Below are 24,776 nucleotides of genomic sequence, written 5' to 3' on the forward strand. Positions count from 1 at the left end.
GATGGATTCGGACGAAAAAACACTGCAAAAGTTGGAACCAGTGGCTATTTTTGGCTTTGATGGTGAGATTTTCCTCAATAAAACTCAAGAAAACACATTAATATGTCTGTTTTGCAGGTAAAATGCCAGGAGGACTAAAAGTTCATCCAGGTGGGAAACATACTATCTTCGCTATTGGCAATAAGATTTCTGTGACTAATATGCAGACGAATCGTCAGGAATTTCTCTCAGGCCACACGAATAGCATTTCAGCGTTTGATGTGGCGCCGTCTGGTCAGCTTTTGGCCTCTGGACAGGTCAGTCACATGGGCTTTCGTTCCTATGTGATCCTGTGGGATTGGATGGGACGGAAGGAGCGAGCTCGACACGATTTGCACCGCGTTCGTGTAGAGAGTGTAAGATTCACGGGCAGTGAGCGTTTCTTGGTGTCGCTCGGAGGCGCGGACTGTGGAATGATCATCGTCTGGGACGTGGAAAAAGGCACGGCGATTTGTGGCGCGTCGGCTTCCAGAGAAACAACAGGAGCAGCGCTGAGACTTGAGACTTTGAGACTGAGAGGAGATGCCTTTGTGTCGATTGGTCAAAGAACATTGAGGCTCTGGACAATAGATTCTGAGGCTAGGCGATTGAAAGCTTTTGATGTGGCGGTCGGAAAGCTGAGGAGAGATTACACAGCCGCCAGAGTGGATGAGCATGATGAGATGCTTCTGGTTGGAACTATGAGTGGAGATGTTGTTAAAGTGAAGCTCAATCTTCCCGATGATTTGGAGAAGGGAGCATCTCCGACCCTTCTGGGCTGCTATGCTCGCCACAATCCACGGAAGTCGTCAGGCCAAGACTGCAGTCGCTACAGCAATGGTGTTCGTGAGTTGTGGCTGCTGGAGAAAGGCAAAATCCTCATTGGCGCTGGTGATGGCACAGTAGATCTTGTGGAGGAGAGAAATGTCTCTTTCAAGAACTACCACAATCCCACCTGGCCTCAGTACAAGTCCCTTAAGAGGACGAAAGTGAACGGACCCGTTTCCTCCTTTCAGCTTCTGGACAGTGGCACAGTCTTGATAGGCACAGAGGCCTGCGAAATCTACTCTCTAGCTTTAGGGAGCTTCGAAATCAAACTTCTGAAGACATGCCACACTGGACCAGTGTATGACATCGCCTTTCCTCACAACTTTTCGGGAGTCTTCGCCACTGCCAGTTTTGAATCCCTGCGGGTGTGGTCAGTGAAAAGAATGCAAGAACTGCTGAGAATCGTTGTACCCAATTTCACTGCTTCAGGCGTGGTGTTTTCGCGAGATGGAAAGAGTCTTCTGTCTGCCTGGAATGACGGAGCTTTAAGAGCTTTCACACCCTTAACAGGAAGGCTTGCATTTGCCATCCCCAATGCCCACAACAAAGGCTGCAGCGCTCTTGCGACCGCCGCTTCGGGAGGATTGGTAGTCAGTGGTGGATTAGAAGGCCAAGTGAGAGTATGGAGTGTTGCTCGCACTCCAACTCTCCTGGGCGTCCTTAAGGAACACACAGCAGCCGTGGCGAGTGTGGACTTCAACAGATTTGACACGGAAGTTGTCTCAGCCTCACGCGATGGCAGCTGCGTCATTTGGGATATCATTAACTTCTCCCGAAAGCACGTTCTACTGGCCAATACGCAGTTCTCCTGTGCTCGCTATCTTCCCAGCGGCATTCAAATCCTTGCCACAGGCAGTGATCGTCGCATCACATACTGGGAAGTCTTCGATGCCAGTCTCGTCCGGGATGTTGAGGGTTCGCTGAGAGGTTCTATCAACAGTCTCTCCTTTGCCGGCGACGGGGACTTCTTCGCCTCCGCCGGAAGCGATCAACTGGTGCGCTTCTGGGACTACAACCTTGGCACTCCTGTTGGCCTCGGGCGAGGTCATGCAGCCGAGATTCTAGTGGTGAAGTGCAGTCCTTGCGGAGGCTTTATCGTATCTGGAAGTGCTGATGGTGCGGTCTTCGTTTGGAGTGTTCCTGAAGCGATGAGAAGCGTCGGCAGTCCAGTTGAAGAGTCATCAGAAGCTTCTAGAGTAAAGTCTCGCGGTCCTCCGAGGGAGAACGTCAGTCAATTGAATGGTAAAACGTCAGGCAAGAAGCTACAAATCTCAGAATGCCCTCCAATTGAGAGCAGGGGTGGATCAGGAAGTTCAAAAAGCAGCAAAACTGGGAAGAGTGCAAAGAAATCAACCTAAGATTTTCATAGATTCCTTTTATTATAAATCTACACATAATTTTTCTCATCAAAATTGTCACCTGACTTGATAAAAAGCCTTCAAATCAGTTACACTTGATATCATTTACTTAATTAAGATCTTTTCTGCTTTTGAAATGATTTCTGCTCGTCTCTGAAAGATCGACACGACACAGTTTTGGGATAGTGAACTCAGGAAAAGAGGAAATATTTACAGAAAGAAACAGTAGAAATATTTTTCTTATCCTCGAAATGTGTTTAAAAACTACTTTGACGAACATTTATCTCACATCATTCAGCATCTCTAATAATGAATTCAATAATAACTACTCAACTCTCATTTTTTTCTCTCTTTTCACGTGGCCAACACATAACCGTGAAAATGCTCTTAATCGCTTGTAAACTCTATGCCTTTATATTCAAAAAAGAAGGGTTGATTTCATTGCGTCTCTTCGTGTGTGAAAAGTCATTCACATTCACATCATGTCTACAAATTGTCTCATCATTTTCTCTACTCTGGCTTATCTGTTAAAGAGAAAAGAAAGGAAAGAAAGAATGGAGAGAAGATTAATAAATTAAAAGCACAAAAACAACGGAATAAACACTGCTTCATCAGCTGGCGTGATCGCGGAGCCAACAAGATTCGCTCTCGACCATCCTCTCTCTATTGGTGCTCCGCTGTGGGCACCGTCTTAGTGCTATCATTCAAATTACCCTTGAGCGCTGACGCATAGCTCGGTCCCGGCGGCAGCGTTGCCGGCGGCACGACCATTGGGACGCCCTCGGTCACTGCACAAGATAAAAAGCGACCAGAATCAAAAAATCGCTTCACCTTTACAAAGGCTATTGCCTTACCGAAAGGCTTCGGTGGTGGCGTGTTCTCGATGTTCCTCAAGTCATGCTTCTTCACCAGTTGGCATTCGCCACCCTCAACGCTCGAAATTGAGTACACATATACATAGCCATCCGACGAGGCCACTAGAAGTCTGTAACATCGAACAAGCAGGGTCAGAATTGCCACCACCACATCAACACACTCATTCTCACTGAGATTTAGTTACCTGAGTTGCTTCTGGATCGTCGTAATGACACACGAATGCTTCAGTCCGGCCACTGGCAGCATGGCAGACGCGAAGGCTCTGCCCTGAGTGAAGACATCCGTGACGTGGGACGGCAGAGCCATATTGGTGAAATTGGTCACGGCCTTGCTGATATAGCCCATCCAGTCGTCCGCCTGCACGGCGTCCTTGGCATCCGGACTGGGACGCTCCAGCTTGAAGATGTGCACCGTCTCGGTGTTGGAGCTGCAGCACAGGTAGTTGGAGCAGGTGCTGAACGATAGAGAGGCTATCGAGACGCACCTCTTCACGCCTCGTCTGAACTCGTACAGCTTCGAGCCATCGTTGACCTGGAAGAGACGCCACGAGAATCTCATGAGACAGAAATTCCACAGGTGAATTGTGTCTCAACCCACCGAAAACACGCGGATCACAGTGCCTTTCTCGCTGGCTGTCGCCACCTCCAGACCGGAGATGCTGAATGCAATAGCCGCCAGTGGTGAATCGTGGGCCGGAATCATGATCTTGGCGCGCAGATTCACAGCGTCGAAGATCTGCACTTCGCCCACAGTGGCGCTGCCCGGGTACGCCAAGTAGCAGTTATCTGAACTGGGCGCCAAGGCGCACAATCCGTTGGGATTTGGCGGTGTGTCGCGAATGGTGTGCACCACTTTCATGTCGCGAATATTGTGGATGTACAGACTGCCCACCAGACACACCACCAGACGAGCCCTGTTCAGCTTAATGGCCAGCACCGTATTTGAGTACGAGTAGTTGCAGATCTCTGTGCCCTTCTTGAAGTGGCACACCTGGAAAGACAGTGATTATATGAAATTCATTGGGTAACAAATGGAAATTCGATGGTTTCCGTGAGATAAGCTTTTCTGCATAAAATAGTGTGATTTCATTAGCTATATTGATGGCAAAGTCTACAAATCTGGCAGCTATTTGGAGACTTGCACTCGGAATGATAATCTGTGTTGTGAAATTGCGCCACAAAGAAGACTCTCGCGTGAGAAAAACATTCCGCGATAACTGCTATCACTGGGCCATCATCGCAGTGCATTTTCTGTGCGATAAGGAGGAGGTAAACAAACTCTGGGAGCGGAAAGACAACTCCTGGACCCACCTTCAGCTTCCGGGGATGGTCGAGGGCCACGATGGCCACCAGGGAGCTGCTGAATAGACGCTCCACGAGGCGAATATCCTCGCTGTTGCTCCTGTAGATCTCCTCCAACATCGTGTCGATGGAAGACAGTGAGAACAGACTGTAGCCATTCTTGTACCCGGCGAAGAGTGACCTGCACAGTGATTAATTCAGGTAGGTTTTAGGCCACGAGTTTCTGCTCAGTGGCGTGTTTCTCTCTCTCTGGACAGAAAGAGAGGCAACACACATGTCCAAGGTTGTGTAGTTGTTTACAGTGGTGTTGAATTTCTTTGTTGTCCAGCGACAGAGAGAGACTGGGCCACTGGAGCGCCCCTTGGGGACAACTTACGAGCAATCCTGGTTGAAGTTGACAATGAATGCCTCCTCCTCCTTTTCCTTCCTTCCCAGCAAGTCCATTATACGCCCGAGAATCGCGCCCCTGACCAGAGTCTCCGTCTCCACGGACTGGGAATGCGAGTGCGACAGAGAGAGCAAGTGGTGGTAGGTGACAGTGGCCCTGCTGACAATATCATACGACTGCACAGAGCACCTTTCTCTACCCTCGCCAGGTCACAGAAACGCTTGTTTTCCCACACACAACAGCAAGACAGCTGACTTTTGTTTATGGCGACGCAGTTGACAAAAGAGACACACAGAAAAATACACTTTTCACTACTTTATCAAGATTTTCGCGGTCTAAGCACACTTGCAGCCTTTAGTTCAGTCTCTGGGGGCACGCACGGACAACACTTAGGGCGGAGGGGTGCGCTTAAAATGCCTGAAAAAAGTATTTTTACGATCGCACAAGGCTGCCACCGAGTTTTTGTTCGCTCACCGCTGTCAAAACTACAATAACGCCTGCTAGAAAAGCAGTCGATGAGATTTTGGCGCTGAAAGGAAATCGATGAGTGCCCGCATGGCTTTGCGTCTTTAGATTTTATTCATGATAAATCACTTCCAGTGTGATTAATGTATAAGATAATTACTCTAATTGGAGAAAAACGCCTCAAACTGACCTTTCCTTGGACAGGAGTTCACTAGATACTATCTGGCAGTCATGGAGGTTGGCGAAAAGAACATCTTTATAAAGTACAAAACTCGACTGGAGAAGAATCTCTTATCCTCAGTGAGTCTCTTACTCCTGATTTGTCAAATTTTCTGTGCTGCGCCTGTGAATATTGACTTCTACACTAAAAGGGTGGCTCAAGTGAAGAGTTTTGCACAATTTGGAGGATTTTACGGATTCCTGAAATTCTTCATCCATTCAATCTGGAGCTTCACTGTATTGGGATGTATTATAACTTCAACATATTACCAGAATATGGAGTTTGATCACGACATGGAAGTTATTCAGAAAGCGCTTTATATGGGAGAGTATGTATTTGGGACAATCAATGTTATCATCATAATTCTAGGATGTCAGTGGCAGAGATCTCAGTACGGATACCATTTAAAATGTATTGTCGATCTAACAATGAGACTGCAGCGCTTTGGATTTACGCCCAGATTTGAAGAGACAAAAATCTTCTTCCGACGTTGGCTTCTCATCTTTGGCGTGTTCTTCCTCATTGTGGGCTTCATTGATCTCCTGTATAACCAACTCGTGGCTAAGAGTTTTTTCCGCAGCTCGACAGTCTACACAATTCCCAACGTGATCAGTTGCATGGCGATCTTGCAATTGGTGGGAATTCTCTTCATACACCGCTCTATGCTAAGACACATCAATGATCACCTCATGGATCTCGATGGTATTTCACCAGTCACTCCGTCTAGTGTAATCTTCGTCCAAGAAGCCATCGAGACGATTGAATCTCTGCGAAAAGTTCATCGAGATCTTGCAAGAACGGCCGAAATGGCGATAAGAAACTTTAGCATTCTGATTCTCACCACGCTAACGGCGTGTTTCCTCATCCTCAGCATTCAGCTTTTCGCTCTGTATCAGATGTTTGAAAACTACGCTAGAACCAATTTCTTCCTGCTAACTTACACCGTCCTATGGATTTTTCTGCATGGCGGGAAGATAGTCATGATCGTGTACTTCAGTTGCAGCTTCACGAGGGAAAAGCATAGAACTGGACAGGTGCTTTATCACATGGAGATTCGCCGGCAGTTTCAGTCTGATTCCCTACAGAACACCGTCAGCAAGTTCTCAATGCAAATCATCCACGAGCCAAAGAATTTATCAGCCTGCGGGATCATCGATCTGGACCTAAGTCTTCTCAATACGGTGAAAAATTACAGTTTACTGCGATGAAATCTGTCTGTTGCTAAAAATGGCATTTTTTCACAGATTGTTGGCTCCTTGACGACTTACTTAGTGATCCTGATTCAGTTCGATGTATCCGCTCGCCAAATGAAGAACTGCAACGTTGCTGAGAAGAATGAAAAGGTCTCAAGTTGAATTGAGAATAGAATCTTCATTTATTACACATCCTCGAGGGTGTCTTTCTCATTTACATTTGTTCAAATTCCAGTGTGCATCTTTCATCATTTAATTTATATTCAATATATATGTATGTAGTTTTGAAAGTTGTCTTAAAGGGTCGTATTTATGGCATTGTTGAGTATTTCTCTGGGTAAGAGTGTTGTGAACACTCTTTCTGTAATTACTACTTAATATTAATCACTTCTTTAAACATAGACAGAGAAACATTAATTGTGACACAGAAAATGTATATTGATGAGAAACACTTAGTAATGGAACACAGGGATTAGAATTGAATATTTTATGGTTAATATTGCATACACATATGTATATTTCTGCATTGTTAATTTAACATTATATCTTGTTAATTGTGTGTCTCTTGTGGTAATATTTTGTGTTGTCTTTGCTCTTTTTTGATTTGCTTTGTGGCTTTAGACATTTGTTTACCCGACTTTTCCGAACACAGAATATTTTGTTCACCACGCATTCTTTGCTCCTCAACAACACCGATATAAGTGGACGAGAAATTTTCTTAGGAGTGCCAGGAAAAGAGTGAAAATCTGTGAAGATATTGCTTCCAAAAATTTCTCCTCCGACCAACCATTATCCACTCGAGCGAGCGTCTTTTGGCACTGAAACGTCGCCTATCGGCCGTTTCACTTTGGATATGCGTGCGACGCACTCAAAAACCGAAATGGTTTTGGGAAAAAACGAAAAGGCACGGTTTTATCTCTTTTTCAATAAACATTCGTGATAAATCTTATATAATCGGGCCTCTCGGAACCGGAGAGGGTTTGCAAATTGAACAATTTCTCAGGGCAACAGTACGACATCAAAGTCCCCAGTCATCTTGAGGGGGTCAAAAATTCTCTGGCAAAAATGACAGAGAAGAAATCCTTAAAATCTAGTGTTACGCTTTTATCATTTGATATTCCATTTTTGTCATCTACGATTAAAATTCGTGTGGACTTTTCTACTCACTTTCGGGAGGAAAAATTCAAGACGAGAGAAACGTTTAGACATGCAAATTTTTGTGATTAAAATGGACCCAGTAACATATTTTATCGATTCTTCAGTTAAACAGCTAAAACTCGGAACTGTGTGGAAAAACTTGCTGAAGACCTGGGAAAATTGCCAAGTGACGACAGAAAGGAAAACTTGCTTTTTGGTCCCTTTCAATATCCAAAACAAAGGGGGTTCAAGCCACAGAAGTTTATCCACACGAGGGTGCAATTCGGGAAAAAATGGGCAGTTTGTCATTTGATTTAATTCACTTTGATTTTCTTGCAGAATAAATATTAGTAAATTTCTGTGCAGACGTGTTAAAATAAAAGAAACAATACTTTTTTTCTCTTCCAATAAAATATATCTTAATCACACGTAAAAAAGACACCATTTGTCAACAACATACCAAATAATCAGTTCATAACGGGTATTTTAAAGAAACTTCAGTAAAGCAACTATAGTTGGTAAATATAAAAATCATTTTTACAAAAGAAAAAGGATATAAAAAATCTTAAATAGTAAACTTATAACTTAATTACTTTCGGGATATAAAATTCTTCTTTTAATTTTTCTACTGCTATAGCTTGACCTTGATCTGAATCTTGATATCCTTCAACGATTTAATGATAATAATCTTGTAATTCTTAAAACCGGGACGATTCTTAAACATTAACACTCAACTTCTAATGATACTTATTCTCTTGTACACTTAAAAGATTAAAATGTCTCACATTCAAATTTTAAAATGATTTGATTAAAGATCTAAGAACTTCACCTACAAAATACTAGTTCTACATCAAAACATCTCACTTGCAATTGAGATTAACGCGTTGCCGAGATGGACAAATTCGTGGAATCATCAATGAGCGATGCAGGATGACAATGAAATGAGCGTTGATGAATCTGTGGTCCAGTGGAGTGATTGTAAGGAATTTTGTATCTACAGCACGTGAAGATTCTCGCAGCTCTTGGACTTGGAGTCTCTCGCCCACACGCGACCCAGAAGACCCTTCACCTTCAGACTAGTGGACGTCCTGGAGCCTCGGTACTTCCTGGGAGAGCTGTGTGCGCTGCCCGGAGGCGTCTGGTAGTCATGGCCAGTTGTGGTGGGTCCCAGCGAGACAGGAGTTCCCGGATTTGTGCCCCCACTGCCAGTCAGACAGGCTGTGGCCGCAACACCGAGTGGTGAACAGGCTCTTCTCTTGGACTTCCTCGTCGAACGCTTTCTGAACAGATCCCTAGAAGTGAATCATCCGAATTAGGAAAAGCCCCTTCAATCGTCTCCCTTGAAACTCACCTCGATTTTTCGGGATTCTCCAACTTGAGACGAATCTGCGATAGAAGTCCCACCAGCAGTTCATCCACATTGTGATTGATTCCCACGGAAGTCTCGATGAATTTGCAGTCATAGGCTGTTGCCATGGCTTTTCCCTCTGCAAGAGAATTGAGACAAATTATAAGCGACCCACACAAATTCTATCTAATGGTCGTTCTCAAGTGTCCCTTCGACGAGGCGGAAGAATAAATGATACTCCCGCTCTTCGAAGAAATAAGATACATATGCAAATTTCTGTATTTTTAAAAATACCCACAAGATAATCGTGATATGCGTATACAAAAGAAGTAGAAAAATTAGGAAAGTTTCACGAAAATTTCAAATCATCAAGACTTTTTTCATTATTATTTCTTCTATTATAAATTGGAATCACAATTTCCCTCAGTACAACCAATTTGAAGAATATTCTTAAAGCTAAATAGATGAAATAGATCAAAGGCACCCCTTAAGTTATTCTGTGAAATGCCTATTGTCTGGGTTTTGTCCAAATTGCGCTCTTGGTGGCCACTTACAACATCGAGAGCCCTGCTGAGAGGCAACTCTCCTGAAGACTTTGGCTTTTCTCGGGTAAATCCTTTGAGCGGCGAAGAGGTCGCCTATGAATACATTGTCCCTCAACAAGTGCGCGTCCCAAAGTAATATTTCATCTCATTCTCGTTTAATTAAAACTTCTCCCTCATAATGCATGAGCCCAGAAGCTTCACGGAAAATGGTTGGAAACGATACATAATATTATCACAGGTGGTTTCGCTAATTAGCATAAGTTTCGCTCACCTTCAGATGAGACGACTCGACTTCTAGCCAAATCCGCCTTGTTTGCCACGAGAATCACTGCTTTTTGTGCGATGTTTTCAGACGTCCACAATCCTTGGAGGACTCTTTCGGCCACCATAAAGCTACAACGATCCGCCGATGAATAGATGACACAGTATCCATGGGGATCATACGAAGACAGGCAACTTTCCGGCTGAAATTTTGGTTGAAGGACGTTAATTGGAGGAAAATCGTCACATCGAAGTGATTCACTTACCGACATGTCTGTCGAAGCGTGGTCGATGAAGATCAATTCGGATTCCTCACCACTGAGCAGAACAGAGACAGACTTCTCGCCAGATTCGTCATCTGAAGGATATCAAGTGGAGTCATCAATGTATTTTGTCCATTTTCTCCTCACTTTCATATCAACATGATAACACAATAAAAAATGGTGATTGACAGTGGAATCAAAAGCTGTGCATTTTGAAAAAAAGCTCCAAATCAAATTTGCATATCATTTCACTCTTGACCCACTTATGGCTTCGAAAAGCTCCTGCAAATGAAATTCTAAAGAGCCAATTGTGTCCCATGTGTTTCAAGAGTGAACGAGGATATAAATCCACCCTGAGAATTTCAAGCACTAAAAGTGCCCCCGTAAGCACTACGCACTTCAATGCTTTACCGTGAAATTTCCCATAATTGTGGGCAAACAAGGCAATTATTATTTCCCAACAAAATATAGCACAATTACAGCTTTTGATTTCCACCTGGAATTTGCGCAAATATCATGTGGATTGCAAAATGTGTTTTTCTGGTGCTTCAAGTGTGTTACTAATAAAAACAAATGGAAATGATGTGGAAGAATTATAATGGAAAAATGCCTACAAGACAGTCAAAACTACGTGTTTGTTTATTACCATCATCTGGAACTCTTTCGATTTTAATTCTAACTCGACTTCTCCCTTTTTTGGAGTTTGTGTGTGTCAGTTTTTCGGGTTTACAGATTTTTAGATTACACAGAGTCAGAGAGACAGTTTTTTGTGTGGTTTTGTGTGTTATGTGTTTTGTGCGAACCGAAGAGAGAAGAGAAGAGAACTCAAGTTTAGTCAGAAGCTCAAGCGGAAAACACTGATCTTATGATTTGTACAATATTTCGGCCTGCCGGCCACTTACCTATGCTTGTGTCGTAGGCGTGCAGGTACTCCGAAGTCATGAACTGCGACACGAGCGAACTCTTGCCCACCGCTGTCGCGCCCAGCATCAGCACTCTGTAAGGGCCGCTGCCTGGGTTCGAAGTGCTGCTCTCGCGGCTCGACGCCAAGCTAGCCGTGGCGGAGGTTTTGGCCGAACCGCCCGCAACTGTGCTCGTCACAACTGCCGCGTTAGCAGTTAAGTGTTCAGTACTGAGAAGAGAATATTTGGAGCTCGTGAATTTTGATACATCACGATTGAACCGATCTCAAAATATTTAACTCTTGAAAGGAAACTGAATTTTTCAATGCTTCGAATATGCAAAAACGTCTTATGCAGAAGAAATTTTAAACCTTTCTTCACATTATTTTTTGAGGCATTTTCAATTCTTCATCGTCAATTTATTGCTTAAAAAATAAAATTTTAGTGTATTGACTTTTCAATATTGCTAATACGATAATCAAGATGATAACTTGTTAAGATAATCTAGCCATTACACTTCGCGAGACGCCCCATGAAGAGTTCTTCCAGGGCAGAACACCGTTCTAGCTATGTAATATCAATTAAGCCCACCCTCGACGCGCTTTGTGTCGCCGCGACGAGAGGAAAATAATTGCACAGTGTCGCAAGAATAAAAATCCGATGAAATCAATGTCATAAGCTAATTCAAATTAACGTCCTCACCTTGAGTTTGAGGAAGCCACGCTGTTGTTGGATCGACTTCGGCGACTCTTCAGCGAATCGCCGCGATTCACCACGCCTTTTCCTGTGATGGAGAAATGCCTTAGTCTGTAATACTCCTCCTCGACTCCAGTGTTGGGCATGGAGGCAACTCGGGAGCGCTGCTGAGGGAGACTCAGCTGATTGGGGCGTCCGGAAGCCCTGCTGCCCGGCGTCTTCACTGATTGCGACCTGCTGTGATGGGGCGAACCGTATCTACAACAGACAGAAAGACATCTTCTTAGCCCTTTTTGCTGCAGAATGTCCTGGAGAATTGCCTCGTAAAAGGTTCCTCCTGCCATAAAAGCCCCAATAGTCACTCTCATGTACTTCTGGCCGTGAGTTTTATTGCCACCAGCAGGCGATTAAGTGCGTCGTGAAATCAAGTGAAATCTCAAGTTCGCCCACTGAACATGAATTCCCAGCCCCCAGGGTTAAGGTGGGGGGCGCTTTCGCGCCGACACTTCACGATTTATGTCCAATTTTTATTCAACGAATTATTCTGTGTTCGTAAAAAAATAGTCTCACAAGTTTAAATGGCGCCTTGTTGTGCGCTTAAAGGGCAATTGAATCGATTTTACGGGGAGCAAAGGCTCCTTAAGTGCTTGATAAAAAGCTTTCAGTGTTAAATATGATTAGACCAATGCAGCACAGATAGTGATGTGACATACTGACTTTAACATTCTTTCGCACGTACAAGTCTTTTCTGCTTGAACACCACCTCAAGGGAAAATTATCATGCAAATTTATTTTCACGTGGAATTTCTACTTCACATGCAGAGAAAGAGAGAGAGAGTCATTAAAGTCACATTTGGCGAGGAGATTCAGTAGAAAATGACAATGTAACTCTTGCTCGAAACATAATTGAAAATCAATGTTTTCAATTAATTGCCCGCCCCAGATGGAATCCATTAATTGTGTCCAGTGAGAAGCCCCTATTCTGTGAGCTTTCCCTGTTTCCTCCCCTTCTCGGCTCATAAACCTGAAAGCTTTTCGCTTGTTAGTGGTTTGATGTACATCAGGCCGGAAAAAATCGGGTCACGTGCAAGAGATGATGGTTGGAAATAGGAGAAATTTCTCATGCAAATCACAACCTCCAACCTCCCGTTCGAATTGTTTTTCATGCCAAGGAGAGGAGATGATATTTATGTTGTAAAACCCCCGCCCACCGAAGTCATTTAGGAGGGACTGTGTGTCCAAAGTCGCCGGGCAAAAAAGAAGGTCTCGTTTTGTCGTCTATGAATTTTGTATGAATATCTTTTATGGGATTTTTATGTATGAAAATTAATGACTGAAAAACGTACACCATCAAGCTGAGCGCCTTTGCCTTGCAAGGTTGGAATTTTTGGTGGGAAAAGTTTGCCAAAATTTGTTTACACGAGAAATCAAACAATTGAGCACGCCTTTCGAATTGAATTTCTCGCCACCGGAAGCGCCTTTGCCGTAGCAAAATTAGCCACACGATGGATATTCTTAGGTGAGTTTATTGTTGGCCAAAGCAGAATTTTTTCTCCCCATAAATTCCCAACACTTCCAAACTAAACAATTCACCAAATGGCTATTGCCAAAACACAAACGTGTAAATACATAATTCCCATGAGATCCCAGCGGCTTCAGCAAGTAGAACACCAGAGAAGCATGACAATTGGGATCAAGATCAAGATCGGACAACTATTAAGCGCCCACTTTGAAGCTCATCGAAGAAATTGGATCATCTTCTTGATCGATTCGTGGGATTTGTGCGCCGTTTCATCCCAACGAGAATAGAAAAATATGCCATGACATCCTCTCATCACTTCGCCATATTAAATTTCACCGTCGACAGTGAGTCTGATGCGATTTTCCACGATATTCCTTCTCATTTATCAACACACGATGAGTCTGTGTGTGTTTTCTTGCGTCAAATCAAATAACTTTTATCATTTTGCCGCGTGGAGTGAGAAAAATTATTGCTCCACATTTTCATGATGTCTCATAAGATGCGCGCGAACAAGTCCAAGGAAGACAAATACACATAGCACAAAATAAAAACACACTTCCACGAAAACACCATTAATAAAGTTTCCTCATGTCTGCACGCAACTAAATATTATTAATAACGTGTCAAAAATCGACTTTTCCCTGTGATTTTTCACGCGCCGTCATGGAAAAACTCTTTGGCAAACGTTCAAAAGCAACAGAATAGAGACACTTTTGATAGAACGTAGTGCGACAAGAGTTTAATGTTTAATTTGATCACTACGTCCAAAGCAATATTTCATAAAATTTCCCAAAGAAAGTTTAAGTTTGACAGAGAAGTTTGAATCGAAATTGCAATCTGCGTTTGAAGAAATGTGAAGCTGTTTTGAGCGGGATTTAAAGAGAGAAATTCAAAATTTATACCAAAAGGTTTCAGATTTGAACAGATAAACTTTATTTTTAAATAATTGTCAGAAAGTCAGCCTGAAATTTTATGGTAAAAACTATTTACTAAACCGTAATTGGAATTTCTGTTGCAATTTTCATTAGCATAATCAGAACAGAGTTGAAAGCAACTGTTCAATTTCCACAATAATCAATAAATTGATGAAAACGTTATTGTGCCCCGCAATTAATTGAAGTGAAATGGAATTCAATCAAAATCTAATTATTCATTCCAATCATTTCAAATGGATTTCCACACTTTAATGTGCGCTTCTTTGTGCGCGACTTCAAAAGTTTGGGACAGGAAAAATGCTTGAATTTACAAGTTCGACCTCAATCTGTGCTGAATTATCTCTTTCCCATGTGGCAGAATGCATCAATGGCTTGATTGACGCCCGGCACGCGAACACCCCATTTTCTGGCTTACCTCATTTCAAAGTCCCTAATCTCCTCGGACGTGAGCGTGTTGGTGACATCCAGCAATTGCCTCATGTTCTCCTCGCGCTGTTGCTTCTTCTTCTGTCGCGATTCCTTGCCCTGCTCCACACTAACAAAGTCCGTCTCGTGCTTCAGGAGGAACGTCTCCACTGTGTTGTCCAAGCTCAGCGACGCCTAGAGAATAAATTTTTATTGTTACTCCATGTTTGAGATATTTATAGACTCATGTTTCAAATTCATTCTCATGCAAAGAAACACTGATTTTTGCACAAAATGATATTATTAGAAGATCTCTTCGGGAGGAAAACCAAATGTCTCGAAATTCCAAGTAGATTGAGAGAGAGACGCAATTCTCTTCGCGGTTTCAGCGGAGCCTTGACTCTCATGCTCATTCAATGTTTATAGTCATTCGTTTAAATTCGACTGAAAAACAGGACTATAAATCTGAGTTCTTCATTTCTAATCGAAATTTGTGGTCACAAGAATGGTTACGATCATCTTCCGCCTTTCGGTGAACATCCCAATCGAGATTGATGGCTCAGATCGAGGTTGTGTAAACCTGATCTTATATTCATAAATGAATCACTTCTTCTTCTTCGTCACGATATTTTGGGTGTTTTGTCACACTTGTCGTGATGATCAGAAAAAGTTGTGACATTGCGAATAGTCTTCTGACTCACGAAGTGCGTGAAGGCGGATTAAAAATCGCGAGATTTTCCTCCTCGCCAGTATAAAATATATCATGACTAATGTATCACTACCTTAATATTCTCTTTTGCACGGTTCATTAATTTCCAGCACAATTTATTCATCGTAGCCAATTTTCCCTCTCGTGTCGTCATTGATCAGCACTTGATCCTTCACCAATCTTTTCTAATGTTTGCCTCGTGTGTCTATCAATAGTCAATCTAACGATCTCTTCACTTTCACAAATTCACAGAAGCAAAGTGATGAGAAGTATCTCAAAGAGTTCCACAATGAGAATGATAATGGGATTCGTCATGTCGTCACTCGTGAAATTTCAATCAATTGCCTCATTCATGAACACATCACATGCTCGAATTAGAATAATGCGTGAAATAGGAAACGTACTTGCTGCACAACGATCGTGGCTCGTGGTTGAGTACAAACTGCCGAATCGAGCGGATTGCTCGTGACATTTATAGCGTCGCCACGCTGTATGATCTTCTGGCAATCGTCCAGATCCACGTCATCACGACTCGCGGGCTCCTCAGCGAAGAAGTCCACCCGAAGATCGGGCAACGGAGTTCCATGGGCGCCTGAGGGACTGCTGGACTCTCCTTTTGGTGGGATTTGATCAAATTTGCTAGTGATCTGATCAAATTTCGACATTCCCGAATGATCTTGTGTCTTTGCGTGATCATTTTTCGGAGAGAAAGCGTCATACTTTGCTGAGAAGTTTCCCTGAAAAGAGGCTTTGGGATTTATTTAAGTCTCTAAATAGAATTCTATGGATTCTCACCGGATTCATCCTTTTCATGGATCTTCTCACGGGTTTTGGCGTGGATTCTGGATACTGCATCATACTCTCTTGCTGTGCCAGCAATGTATAGTGCTGGAAGACATCTTGAGGCGCTTCGAACTTCCTTCTGTCCTTCAATTCAATGTCCGACCTCTTGGATTCCCTAAGCGGACTGTCCGAAGAATCATATCCTCGCGCGTCTGAGTCGAAAGGGAACTTTGTCTCTTCCTCCAATGCAAAGCACTCTCTCTGGATCCTCTCGTAATCCAGGGCTTCTCGGTCAAATGGAAACATCGTGGAGTCAGTCTGACCAAAGCGCTTTTTCGCGCTCATTCTTTTCCCCAGGATATACTTGTCTTTCAGTGCCATTCGTTCATTGTGAACCTTCTCGGGCTTTTCCGAATTCTCACTGGACTCCTCTTCAAAGGTGAAGAGGGGCTGATTCTTCTCCAGTGTCCTCACACTCCTCGGCGATGGTGGTCTGTCAAAGGGGAAGCGAGTCTGAGAAGTCACCGGTGCCGTTTTGGGCAGATTCGACGCATCCTGAAATATGATTTACACACGCTCAGTCATCAATCTGCGACAGAGGAGTACTAATTTGGACACAACAACCCTCGTCACACACTTGAGGCTGCCCTTATTCAATTCCCTCTGACGCCCACATACGGCCACGCTGGACCGCAATTAGTCCATCGCGCGCCCTAATTGAATTACTAACGTACCTCGTCGTAATTGAGCAACAAAGGAGGGTCCGGAACGGGGGGTGAGATTTTACCGACCTCTGCGCCTTCCTTTCGCGATTCCTCCGCCGCTCCATTTGTCAGCGGCGACGTCTGGGCGATTGCTGTCGCCGGCGCCTCATCCAAACTGCTCAGCAGTGGCTCCATCAATCCAGACGTGTCTCCTAGTAACAAGAGTGGATCCCTTTTCAATCCTCCGCAGCCTCTCAGTCTCAATTTTAACTCACCTAAGTCGAGAGAATCACACGTCTCTGTGTCTGTCGCCGTGACGTTGGTCATGAGAGTGGATGCACTCTCAGTGGAAGTGTTGATTGTTGCCTCAGAGTTTGATGTTGTTGACGAACCCATGACGACGACCTGCAAAAGCACGTGGCATCATTAATGCGATGGGCAAATAAACATCACCCCGATCGAAGGATGATTTCTGTGGCCACAAGAAGTGCTGCTGGGGATGTGATTTATGAGGGGCCTTCGACGATTTGCCGGCCTGCGAGGGCGTCCAAAGCCCCCCACCAATCGATATGATGTAAATATTTGCATTTTGCCGAGATCATCAAACAGACTATCGCCCCAAAGTGCTTACATCGGATCCCAAGCAGAACACTTACGACCTGTATCAACAACGACCCTCGCAGCTATTTACTCAACAGTCGAATTTTCGTATTCTTCGCGAATTTCAATGTGAATCACAGTGAAGAGCGGCAAAGAGTCGCGTGCAGAAGTTATTGCACAATTATGATTCAATCCGGATGAAAATTGCAAGCAGGAAGCGCTTCTTCAAGGTATTATTAGATGAGGACTCACTGTTTTACTTTAAATGCTATTCCTTCAATTTCTTTGACCTGGAAATAATTTGTGAGCAGACTCACCTTTGGTACTGCGGGTCCTCTGGTTCTCGGGTGGCGTCCGCTCTTGAAGTAGAGTCTCCTGAGAGCCGTTCCGGTGACTTGATCCGTCTCGGAGCCACTGGAGTTGCCCGGACTCGTGGGCCTGGCCATGGCGGTGGCAGTGGGATGAGGATGAGTAGTGGTCGTGGTTGTCTGGCCATGGGTCACGGACACAGTCATCGCACTGTGCGGCAGGGCTGAAGACATAAGCTCATGTTAGCACCTTTTCCGTTTGCTTTTATGACATGCAATAATTCACGGGTAATCCCGCTCTTCGCATAATTTCGATATGCGCCAGAGTCGTGGGAGTGCGGTTGAATGAACACTTTAGGCGCACAATGACAAATCCAAAGTGCTCAGTCTCAGTACCGAGAGTGTCATAAATAATCCCCTGTTTTAAGTGTCTGAGCAATTACTGGACAGACTATTAAATTATGATCTACAGACGGTTTGGCAAATAAAGAGAGGTTTGAGTCATCCTTAAGGCAAACAAAGTGCATCAAAGGGTTAGATTTTCCTCCCCAGAGGAAACCCGAGAAGACAACTTAGCAAAAGAAACATTCAAACTTTGTTGTTTTCACAAGAAAGAAGTCAACAAAGAATCGTTTATTCGCCTTTGATATAAAATTTGTTAGTCTACAAATAGACTTCAGCTGCTCACATTTCCCTGTGTAGTTTTACACCACCAATTTTCCATGTCTGATGCACTGTGAAGATGCAGATGAACAAAGATGCAAAACCATAAAATTCCTGCATTTCGTGCACTCTTGCGTGACGCAAATGAAAATCCCCTCGCTTTTTCCCATCTTCTTTTCCCTGTCGTGTCGATGTAAACCCAGTAAATTCTCATCAGCTTCACGTAAATGTAAATTTATTGTTTCACGTGGCAAAATGTAGCACGAGAAGAGAGGAGTTCAATCATTTTCCTTGAACGTACGAAAGCTCCTGGATTTTACGTATATCTTTCATTTGAGGAATAGGATTTACTCAAAGCGGCAAAAAAATTAAAGTTTTCCCACTTAATCTGAAGAATATTATACACTTTTCTCACGAATCCTCCTCATCTTCATATTATATTCGCGAGAATTATATTTATTTATCTTTCAGAGAACTATTCTTTAAATAAATCCTCAACGCAGTGGCGCTTTTCCATGGAAATTTTGGTCTTTCACCGAACACACTTCATCAAATTGAGCGTGACCAATTGCTTTAAAAATACCCCGCCAAAATTCTTACCTTTTGCTCTGCGCGGAGTCGAAGGGGGTGCAGGTGTTGGACTGGGCGGATTGCTTCTCTCCTCTCTGATGAAAATTCCACTTTGCTGCAAAGAAAAGCAAAATGAGCTTTTTCACGAACATTTTCACACGGGAGGAAATAGTCTATTGTGATGACGTGCTAACAGCACCTTAACTTGCTTAGAAACATCATCTGGAGCAGCTTTTCGTCGCTTCTGACGGGTGGAAAATTGAATTTTGATACGCCGTGTATACAAAAAGTCTGTGCGTCTCTAGCAAGGACGTGAGATCAAAGTCAAGAAAGGCAGATTGGGGCATTTTTGGATTGGCAGATATCTTAGTGTATTACGTTTTTAAATTCATAATTTTGTGTTGACGGTAAAATTTGTCAATATTAAATTATGAATAATAATTTGAAATCAAGCATAAATAATGGGAGTTTTCCAGTTAAAAAAAAGACGCTGTTCATATTAACCCTCCACTTCTGTATTATTTGTATCTACGAACATATAGAGACGATAGGTATTTCCTGCCTCATTTCCTCAACAAGCAATCGAATTGCTAAATCGCTGATAAGGCCACTTTCTAGGTATGTTGCTTTTGTATCTTATCAGACGCAGAGCGAGATAAATGGTATCGAGAGACTTGGGAAAACTGTGAATCTTTCTCCAGTTCGTCAAAGCCATTCCAATGCGTGAGGATTTTGTACGGTGGCTTTTCGTGTTGGCAGTAGCCTTCCAATGGAGAAATGGGGCAGAAGGTGAGCAGCTTCGAAATATCCGCAAGTGTTGCAATCGCGACTGGCTTTTTTCCCTGCTCACTGATTACGCGCTCGACGTGATGGTGAAATGTGTTGACGTGCCTGAAATAGCATAGCGACGTCATGAATTGCCTCGAAGTCCCAATGATGAATCTTCCTCAACCAATCTTTCAGCGCTCCGCTGCTACGCCTGCACGTACGTGTCCGGCCAGCAGAGCGACACCGTGTGCATCGATGACCCCGAAAAGGTGGAGGGTCAGCGGATAGTGACATGCGACAAGAAGTACTGCACAATTATGCGCCAGGAGCTGAAGGATCCCGCCGGAAAAGTCAACAGCTTCGTCAGGGACTGCGTAGAGTCCCCGCAGGTGAGGTCAAGCACTGACTTTATTTTCTGTCGATCTCAGACCATGAAAGTGATTAATAGTTCTATGATTCAGTCACCCTTTTGCGTGTGCCAAAAATAAAACTCCCTAAATTTTCCATCAACAAGCAATTTGGAATAATGTCTGTGCAAATTGCACGCGCTCTTAGCGCGACGTTTAATTGCGGAAGAGATTTTATACATGTCTCATTAACATTCTCAAAACAGTTTCTCAATGACATGATCGAGGATGCGACATTTAAGACATACTTTCGCTCTTGCATGACTGATCTATGCAACGATGGTAAGTCTGCTCTCATGCCTGCTTTGTAACTAACAGTATGCCTATAATATTCTCCATTTGCCACCTTCACAGGAGATGGCATAAGAAATGGTGATTCCATTCTAAATCCCGACGGCAATGGACCCGGAGAAAATCTTCTCGTCCCCGGCATCACTGGAAAAGCCACTCTGACCCACAAAATTCCTGCTTTTCTCACCCTCACACTGACGTTGTTCGTACAGTTCGTCCGTCGACTTCAATATTTTCATTAATGTGCAAATATATATTTCTCTTTCTCCCTGTGCAAACACTTGGGATTTTTCTTGGAAATTCCCAGAAAGGCAGAAATGGTCAAAAACCGCTCCTCAACTCAGCACCAGATGGACTTTTTCCCATCAATTTTCACGAAGTTCATGGGAAACGCGACCACTGCATTGGGATCGATTTTCGAAAGTGCAATGCTTCTGCAGGATAATTGAGCATCTGAACCAAAAATAACATTTTTCAGTGCTTTTTGCCCACTTCTCGCTATCATCGAACAGTTTTCCACGCGCGGAAAAAGCGCTTTTCCAGATTGTATCTGTGGTTTTTTTCCCAATGACATGTGTCTGTTTTTATGGAATGTCGCACACTCTCGTGTATGAAGGTATCAAATATTTATTCGTAAATATGCGCGAGGAGTTCATTAAAATAAAAAGGTCAAAATATGGAATTTGGCCATTTTTGCGCGCACAAAAATCCTCCCAATCAGTCTGTCTGTGGCGGAAAAGTCAGGGCTATTTTAGGCAGGAAAATTGGAATATGGGTGAGAATGTATTGAATAATAACTCGAATTCTCAGAAAGTCATATTATTTGACTCTATTCTTTGAAATAGACTCAATGAGAGCGCCTCAAATGTCCATCTGGTGCCACTTTTAGACAGATTGTATTCAATAACACACATAGCTAAAATGAATGGTATTTAGTTCTTTTAAGATTACATATTATATTATGACCAATACGTGACTCCGGTTCTGAGTTTTGATGGAAACTTGAACAGCAAGGAAAATACAAGATTCTTCTAGACTTACTTCAGTTAAGATTAAGTGAAAGTGGTGGTAAAAGTTTCGGGGGACATAAATTGGCGTGGAAATCAATTTAACCAGCTGGTAGAAGTGAGAGTTTTGGCGGTGAAATATGATCAACGGCGTGCACACAGTTGTTGAGGTTGATTGCAAAACTACCCGCGATGACTTCATCAAATTGACGACGACAGTGCTTCTGATGTCAATAACACTTGTCCCAAAAATACCCCACGGACCGCGAGTGTTGCAATTCTGGTCCTAAAATTGACCAGAGAGTGCTTCTAAAAGCGTCACAACTTGCAATAGATTTCAATTTCTATGCTGGCATCACGTCCCTTCGGGCCGCGTGGCTATAAATAATATCGATGGTGATTTAAATAGACGCGCCGTGCAAGATGTTGGCCACGTCGGCCAAAAAAGCATGAAACCCACGAGAGTTAATGGCACCGCTGGCCCATTGGGCAGTGCCAACCAAAATTGCACAATTCATCCTCCCAATCGTTCGCATTTCATCTGTTTACATCGCACCATGCAGAATCAGGTGATTTCCCAATTCCAACGGGGTGGAATTCAATATCACACAACTGAAATATTTTTATGGACCATTTTTATCACCAGATATTTTATCTACTAATTAACTGCCCGCACAGTTGTGAAAGTTAACTCTCAGGAATGCCCAGACGGAAAATATTTGGGGTTTTCGAATACACGGAATATGATTTACAACACTGTGCGGTACCCAATGATGCGGAAATATGTTAATGGGCTTCAAGGATTGCGAAATAGGATTAGTAAAAAGAACCAGGTGAAATTGAAAGAATTCATTTTTAAAATTCTTCACGAATGCCTGAATATTGTAGCGCGGACTTCTCGCGTGCCATTTGCCAGAGATCAAGTATAATTTATTTGGATATATTCCCAAAATATATTACCATAACTTTGGCTGTGCTTCTCGCGTGTGAGTGATTGAAGGAAAATAATCTTGGGAGAAATTGAGATATTTTCAAATCACTTTTTGTACCCATCCTGGTGATCCGTTTGTTTTGAAACATCCATTAGTATTGCAAAAAGACGGTCTCTCTGTGAAGATGAGCCGCGATATCTAAACAAATCGTGAGTTAGAAGCGCATCCAGCGCAAAAATAGAGCAAGTTGTAGCTAATTCTAGCGAAGTGGATAAAAATAGGCAAGATTTCGCCAAGCTACACACATTTCCTAGTCACAGGTCTTTGTACGCGACTCTTGTGCAACACAACAACAAAAGACATACTCATTCTGATGAGATCCACACAAGGATTGATTTCCATTCGTCTTTCAACCTCAATTTCCATCCACTTTTCGCGCCAATTGGCAAATATTGTTGATTTACTCTTAATTTCGTGCCATTCTTCTTCTCACTTCTCTCCCGAGGTTTGCGCCCACAAAAAAAACTATGTCAATGAGTTTCACTTTTCATTGGGGAGTGAAAAGTTTTTCGCAAGTCGTTTTTTCTCCATTGACAGTGAAGTTAACCCTTTAAGGATTACAATCGTAGAATCTGTTCTTTGATTTATGTTGTCGCTATTGGTGATGTAAATGTGACACACTTCCAGAAAATCTCTTTTCTGTCATCTAGAAAGTCTAATGGTTCTTCGGTGATTCACCAAAGGGTTACCATCATGCATTGAGTGACTTGAGCTCGATATTGTGAGAAAGTGAAAGGCGCGAGAGATGCAGATTGTTCTTGGAAAGACAGAGTCATGATGGGTCTCAAATGACCTGCCAACCCCGTCATCATGAGTGACTCCGTGGCAGCGTGCCAGCGGCAATTGGGAGCAAGAAGCTGCACAGTACGCACCCACCGGCCCACAAATTGGGCCACACGCCCCAACCAAAGTGACAAAGACCGGCCTGATGCCGAGGGAGAGCCTTTTCCCATTCAATGCGTGATCGGAAGCCCAAACAGTGGAAATCAATTGACGTCACTTCTCCGTTCTGGTGGCTTCACCAATGTTACTCAACGCGCTCAAATGTATGTTTATTTAATTCAATTCCCCGTTGAGAAAATTGTAAATTTCATACTTCACGCCTCCTCGCAAAGTGGTTGGCGCGCTTCTGCGTTACTCAATCGCTAATCACTTCCTGGGAAATTGTCTTGAGAGTCATCTTCGAGAAAATGGTGAAAAATAAAGCCACCAAATAGACTGTGAGCAAAAATAAATGAGTTTCTTTCATCCCATTTTCACTTTTTTTGCACGCACTTTAAGTGGAAATCTGGGAATATGTCGTGTCTCTGGTGAGAGATTTATGTCTTTCTGGCTAGATCACAACAAAGAGACAAGCTGATTTGCTGAGGAGAGCCAAAAAAACTGGGAGTTTCCTGGAATAATCAACAATCGCGCCACAGAGTTTCTTCAACTCAATGGGTTAATATCGAACTTGATATCATTGTGCAAAATGAGAGACTCTCTGTCAATCACCGTGAAAATCCTATTGTAAAACTGAAGACATTCCTAGTGAACATGGGACATGGGAAAAATCAAGAGGAGGGAAAAATCACCCGAGAAATTCACCAATAAAATGTTTTAGTATCACTGCCGCTTTTATTGCCGGCAGGATTTTCCCGGGGATGTGACGTAGTTTTTCCCGCATTGAAGAGGGAGTGCAGAATCCACACATTTTCCGTCTGAAGAGAGCTAAATAGGCTCAGTGAAATTTGAGCTAATATACGCAGAATAAAACGAACTCTATATCTTCTTGATTGATTGCAGCTCAGCATAAAGCAGGACAAACATTGATTCTCCGGCCTTTGATGATGATAAACCATTTTTCATGCAATTAAACCGCCATTAGAGATTCGCGCGAATCCACTTTTTTCCGGGACGCATCTCACGAAGAGCAGACAAGGTTCAATAAATATTTTCCCGACATGACAAACCACAGCATAAATTCCCCCAAAGAAAACAACACCAGGCCGAGAAAGTGTGGGAAAAGCATTTGGCGGCACGTTTGAAAGGGTGAAAGTGTGTCTTGTGAAAATCGTGTGTCAAATGTTTATGTTCCGAAACATGACACCCAAAGAGGAACTTTTTATCGGCCTCCTCGTGTCCCCATCATCAATCATCAGCCTCCCTCCGGCCCACTTTCAATGCCCTCACTTCTCAGCGTGTCCGCCAGATCATCTGAGCAAGGCAGACCCAATGATTTCGCACTATATGTCTGAAGAGTTTTCCCGAGAGCCTCTGAGGGATTTGAATGATTGCGCTGCAGTGGCGTAGTGTAAATAAAAAAAATCCTTT

General features: G+C 43.2%; 5 protein-coding genes across 8 annotated transcripts; 3 read left to right on the forward strand and 2 right to left on the reverse strand.

Annotated features, from left to right (window-relative positions):
- Position 1: 1 nt before the first annotated feature.
- On the forward strand, positions 2-2,229 carry LOC132260150 (cilia- and flagella-associated protein 52). The gene is made up of 2 exons (XM_059758101.1): positions 2-62; positions 118-2,229. Exons 1-2 carry the CDS (start codon positions 2-4, stop codon positions 2,202-2,204), a joined length of 2,148 nt encoding a protein of 715 aa, XP_059614084.1. The 3' UTR covers positions 2,205-2,229.
- LOC132260152 (WD repeat domain phosphoinositide-interacting protein 2) lies at positions 2,202-5,245 on the reverse strand. Its single transcript, XM_059758103.1, has 7 exons — positions 4,758-5,245; positions 4,391-4,562; positions 3,678-4,070; positions 3,265-3,611; positions 3,059-3,189; positions 2,918-2,992; positions 2,202-2,728 (listed from the first exon to the last, which is right to left on the reverse strand). The coding sequence occupies exons 1-7, from the start codon at positions 4,823-4,825 to the stop codon at positions 2,715-2,717; spliced, it is 1,200 nt and encodes a 399-aa protein (XP_059614086.1). The 5' UTR covers positions 4,826-5,245; the 3' UTR covers positions 2,202-2,714.
- Positions 5,246-5,465: 220 nt separating this feature from the next.
- LOC132259194 (putative gustatory receptor 59f) lies at positions 5,466-6,809 on the forward strand. The gene is made up of 2 exons (XM_059756746.1): positions 5,466-6,635; positions 6,699-6,809. The coding sequence occupies exons 1-2, from the start codon at positions 5,466-5,468 to the stop codon at positions 6,807-6,809; spliced, it is 1,281 nt and encodes a 426-aa protein (XP_059612729.1).
- A 20-nt stretch (positions 6,810-6,829) lies between these two features.
- LOC132260315 (uncharacterized) lies at positions 6,830-19,107 on the reverse strand. 4 transcript variants are annotated; one of them, XM_059758350.1, is made up of 14 exons: positions 19,029-19,107; positions 17,775-17,989; positions 17,133-17,262; positions 16,945-17,069; positions 16,166-16,708; positions 15,775-16,107; positions 14,672-14,856; positions 11,806-12,057; positions 11,104-11,333; positions 10,848-10,892; positions 10,205-10,296; positions 9,949-10,141; positions 9,136-9,271; positions 6,830-9,076 (listed from the first exon to the last, which is right to left on the reverse strand). In XM_059758350.1, the coding sequence occupies exons 2-14, from the start codon at positions 17,970-17,972 to the stop codon at positions 8,779-8,781; spliced, it is 2,760 nt and encodes a 919-aa protein (XP_059614333.1). In that variant the 5' UTR covers positions 17,973-17,989; positions 19,029-19,107; the 3' UTR covers positions 6,830-8,778. The 4 variants fall into 4 exon arrangements, with proteins under 4 accessions (XP_059614333.1, XP_059614330.1, XP_059614332.1 ...); XM_059758347.1 differs by having other exon boundaries at positions 16,888-17,069; XM_059758349.1 differs by lacking the exon at positions 10,848-10,892 and having other exon boundaries at positions 16,888-17,069.
- A 534-nt stretch (positions 19,108-19,641) lies between these two features.
- Positions 19,642-20,737, forward strand: LOC132260096 (uncharacterized). The gene is made up of 4 exons (XM_059758021.1): positions 19,642-19,787; positions 19,962-20,155; positions 20,380-20,455; positions 20,528-20,737. Exons 1-4 carry the CDS (start codon positions 19,718-19,720, stop codon positions 20,704-20,706), a joined length of 519 nt encoding a protein of 172 aa, XP_059614004.1. The 5' UTR covers positions 19,642-19,717; the 3' UTR covers positions 20,707-20,737.
- Positions 20,738-24,776: the final 4,039 nt, after the last annotated feature.

The sequence above is a fragment of the Phlebotomus argentipes genome, unplaced genomic scaffold (genome assembly GCF_947086385.1).
Source record: "Phlebotomus argentipes unplaced genomic scaffold, Phlebotomus argentipes genome assembly scaffold_18, whole genome shotgun sequence".
In the NCBI taxonomy this organism is placed as follows: Eukaryota; Metazoa; Arthropoda; class Insecta; order Diptera; family Psychodidae; genus Phlebotomus; species Phlebotomus argentipes.

Bases quoted from the DNA above. Each gene is read 5' to 3' on its own strand.
- LOC132259194 (XM_059756746.1), top strand. From the start codon at position 5,466: ATGGAGGTTGGCGAAAAGAACATCTTTATAAAGTACAAAACTCGACTG. The intron at 6,636-6,698 runs GTGAAAAATTAC...ATTTTTTCACAG, and splicing joins ACCTAAGTCTTCTCAATACG to ATTGTTGGCTCCTTGACGAC.
- LOC132260315 (XM_059758347.1), bottom strand. From the start codon at position 17,972: ATGACTGTGTCCGTGACCCATGGCCAGACAACCACGACCACTACTCAT. The intron at 16,108-16,165 runs GTGAGAATCCAT...GCCTCTTTTCAG, and splicing joins CCATGAAAAGGATGAATCCG to GGAAACTTCTCAGCAAAGTA. The intron at 10,297-10,847 runs GTAATAAACAAA...GATATCCTTCAG, and splicing joins CGAAAGAGTTCCAGATGATG to ATGACGAATCTGGCGAGAAG.
- LOC132260152 (XM_059758103.1), bottom strand. From the start codon at position 4,825: ATGGACTTGCTGGGAAGGAAGGAAAAGGAGGAGGAGGCATTCATTGTC. The intron at 4,071-4,390 runs GTGGGTCCAGGA...CTGTCTTTCCAG, and splicing joins ACCATCCCCGGAAGCTGAAG to GTGTGCCACTTCAAGAAGGG. The intron at 2,993-3,058 runs GTAAGGCAATAG...TATCTTGTGCAG, and splicing joins GCCACCACCGAAGCCTTTCG to TGACCGAGGGCGTCCCAATG.
- LOC132260096 (XM_059758021.1), top strand. From the start codon at position 19,718: ATGCGTGAGGATTTTGTACGGTGGCTTTTCGTGTTGGCAGTAGCCTTC. The intron at 20,156-20,379 runs GTGAGGTCAAGC...TTCTCAAAACAG, and splicing joins ACTGCGTAGAGTCCCCGCAG to TTTCTCAATGACATGATCGA. The intron at 20,456-20,527 runs GTAAGTCTGCTC...CCACCTTCACAG, and splicing joins GACTGATCTATGCAACGATG to GAGATGGCATAAGAAATGGT.
- LOC132260150 (XM_059758101.1), top strand. From the start codon at position 2: ATGGATTCGGACGAAAAAACACTGCAAAAGTTGGAACCAGTGGCTATT. The intron at 63-117 runs GTGAGATTTTCC...TCTGTTTTGCAG, and splicing joins GGCTATTTTTGGCTTTGATG to GTAAAATGCCAGGAGGACTA.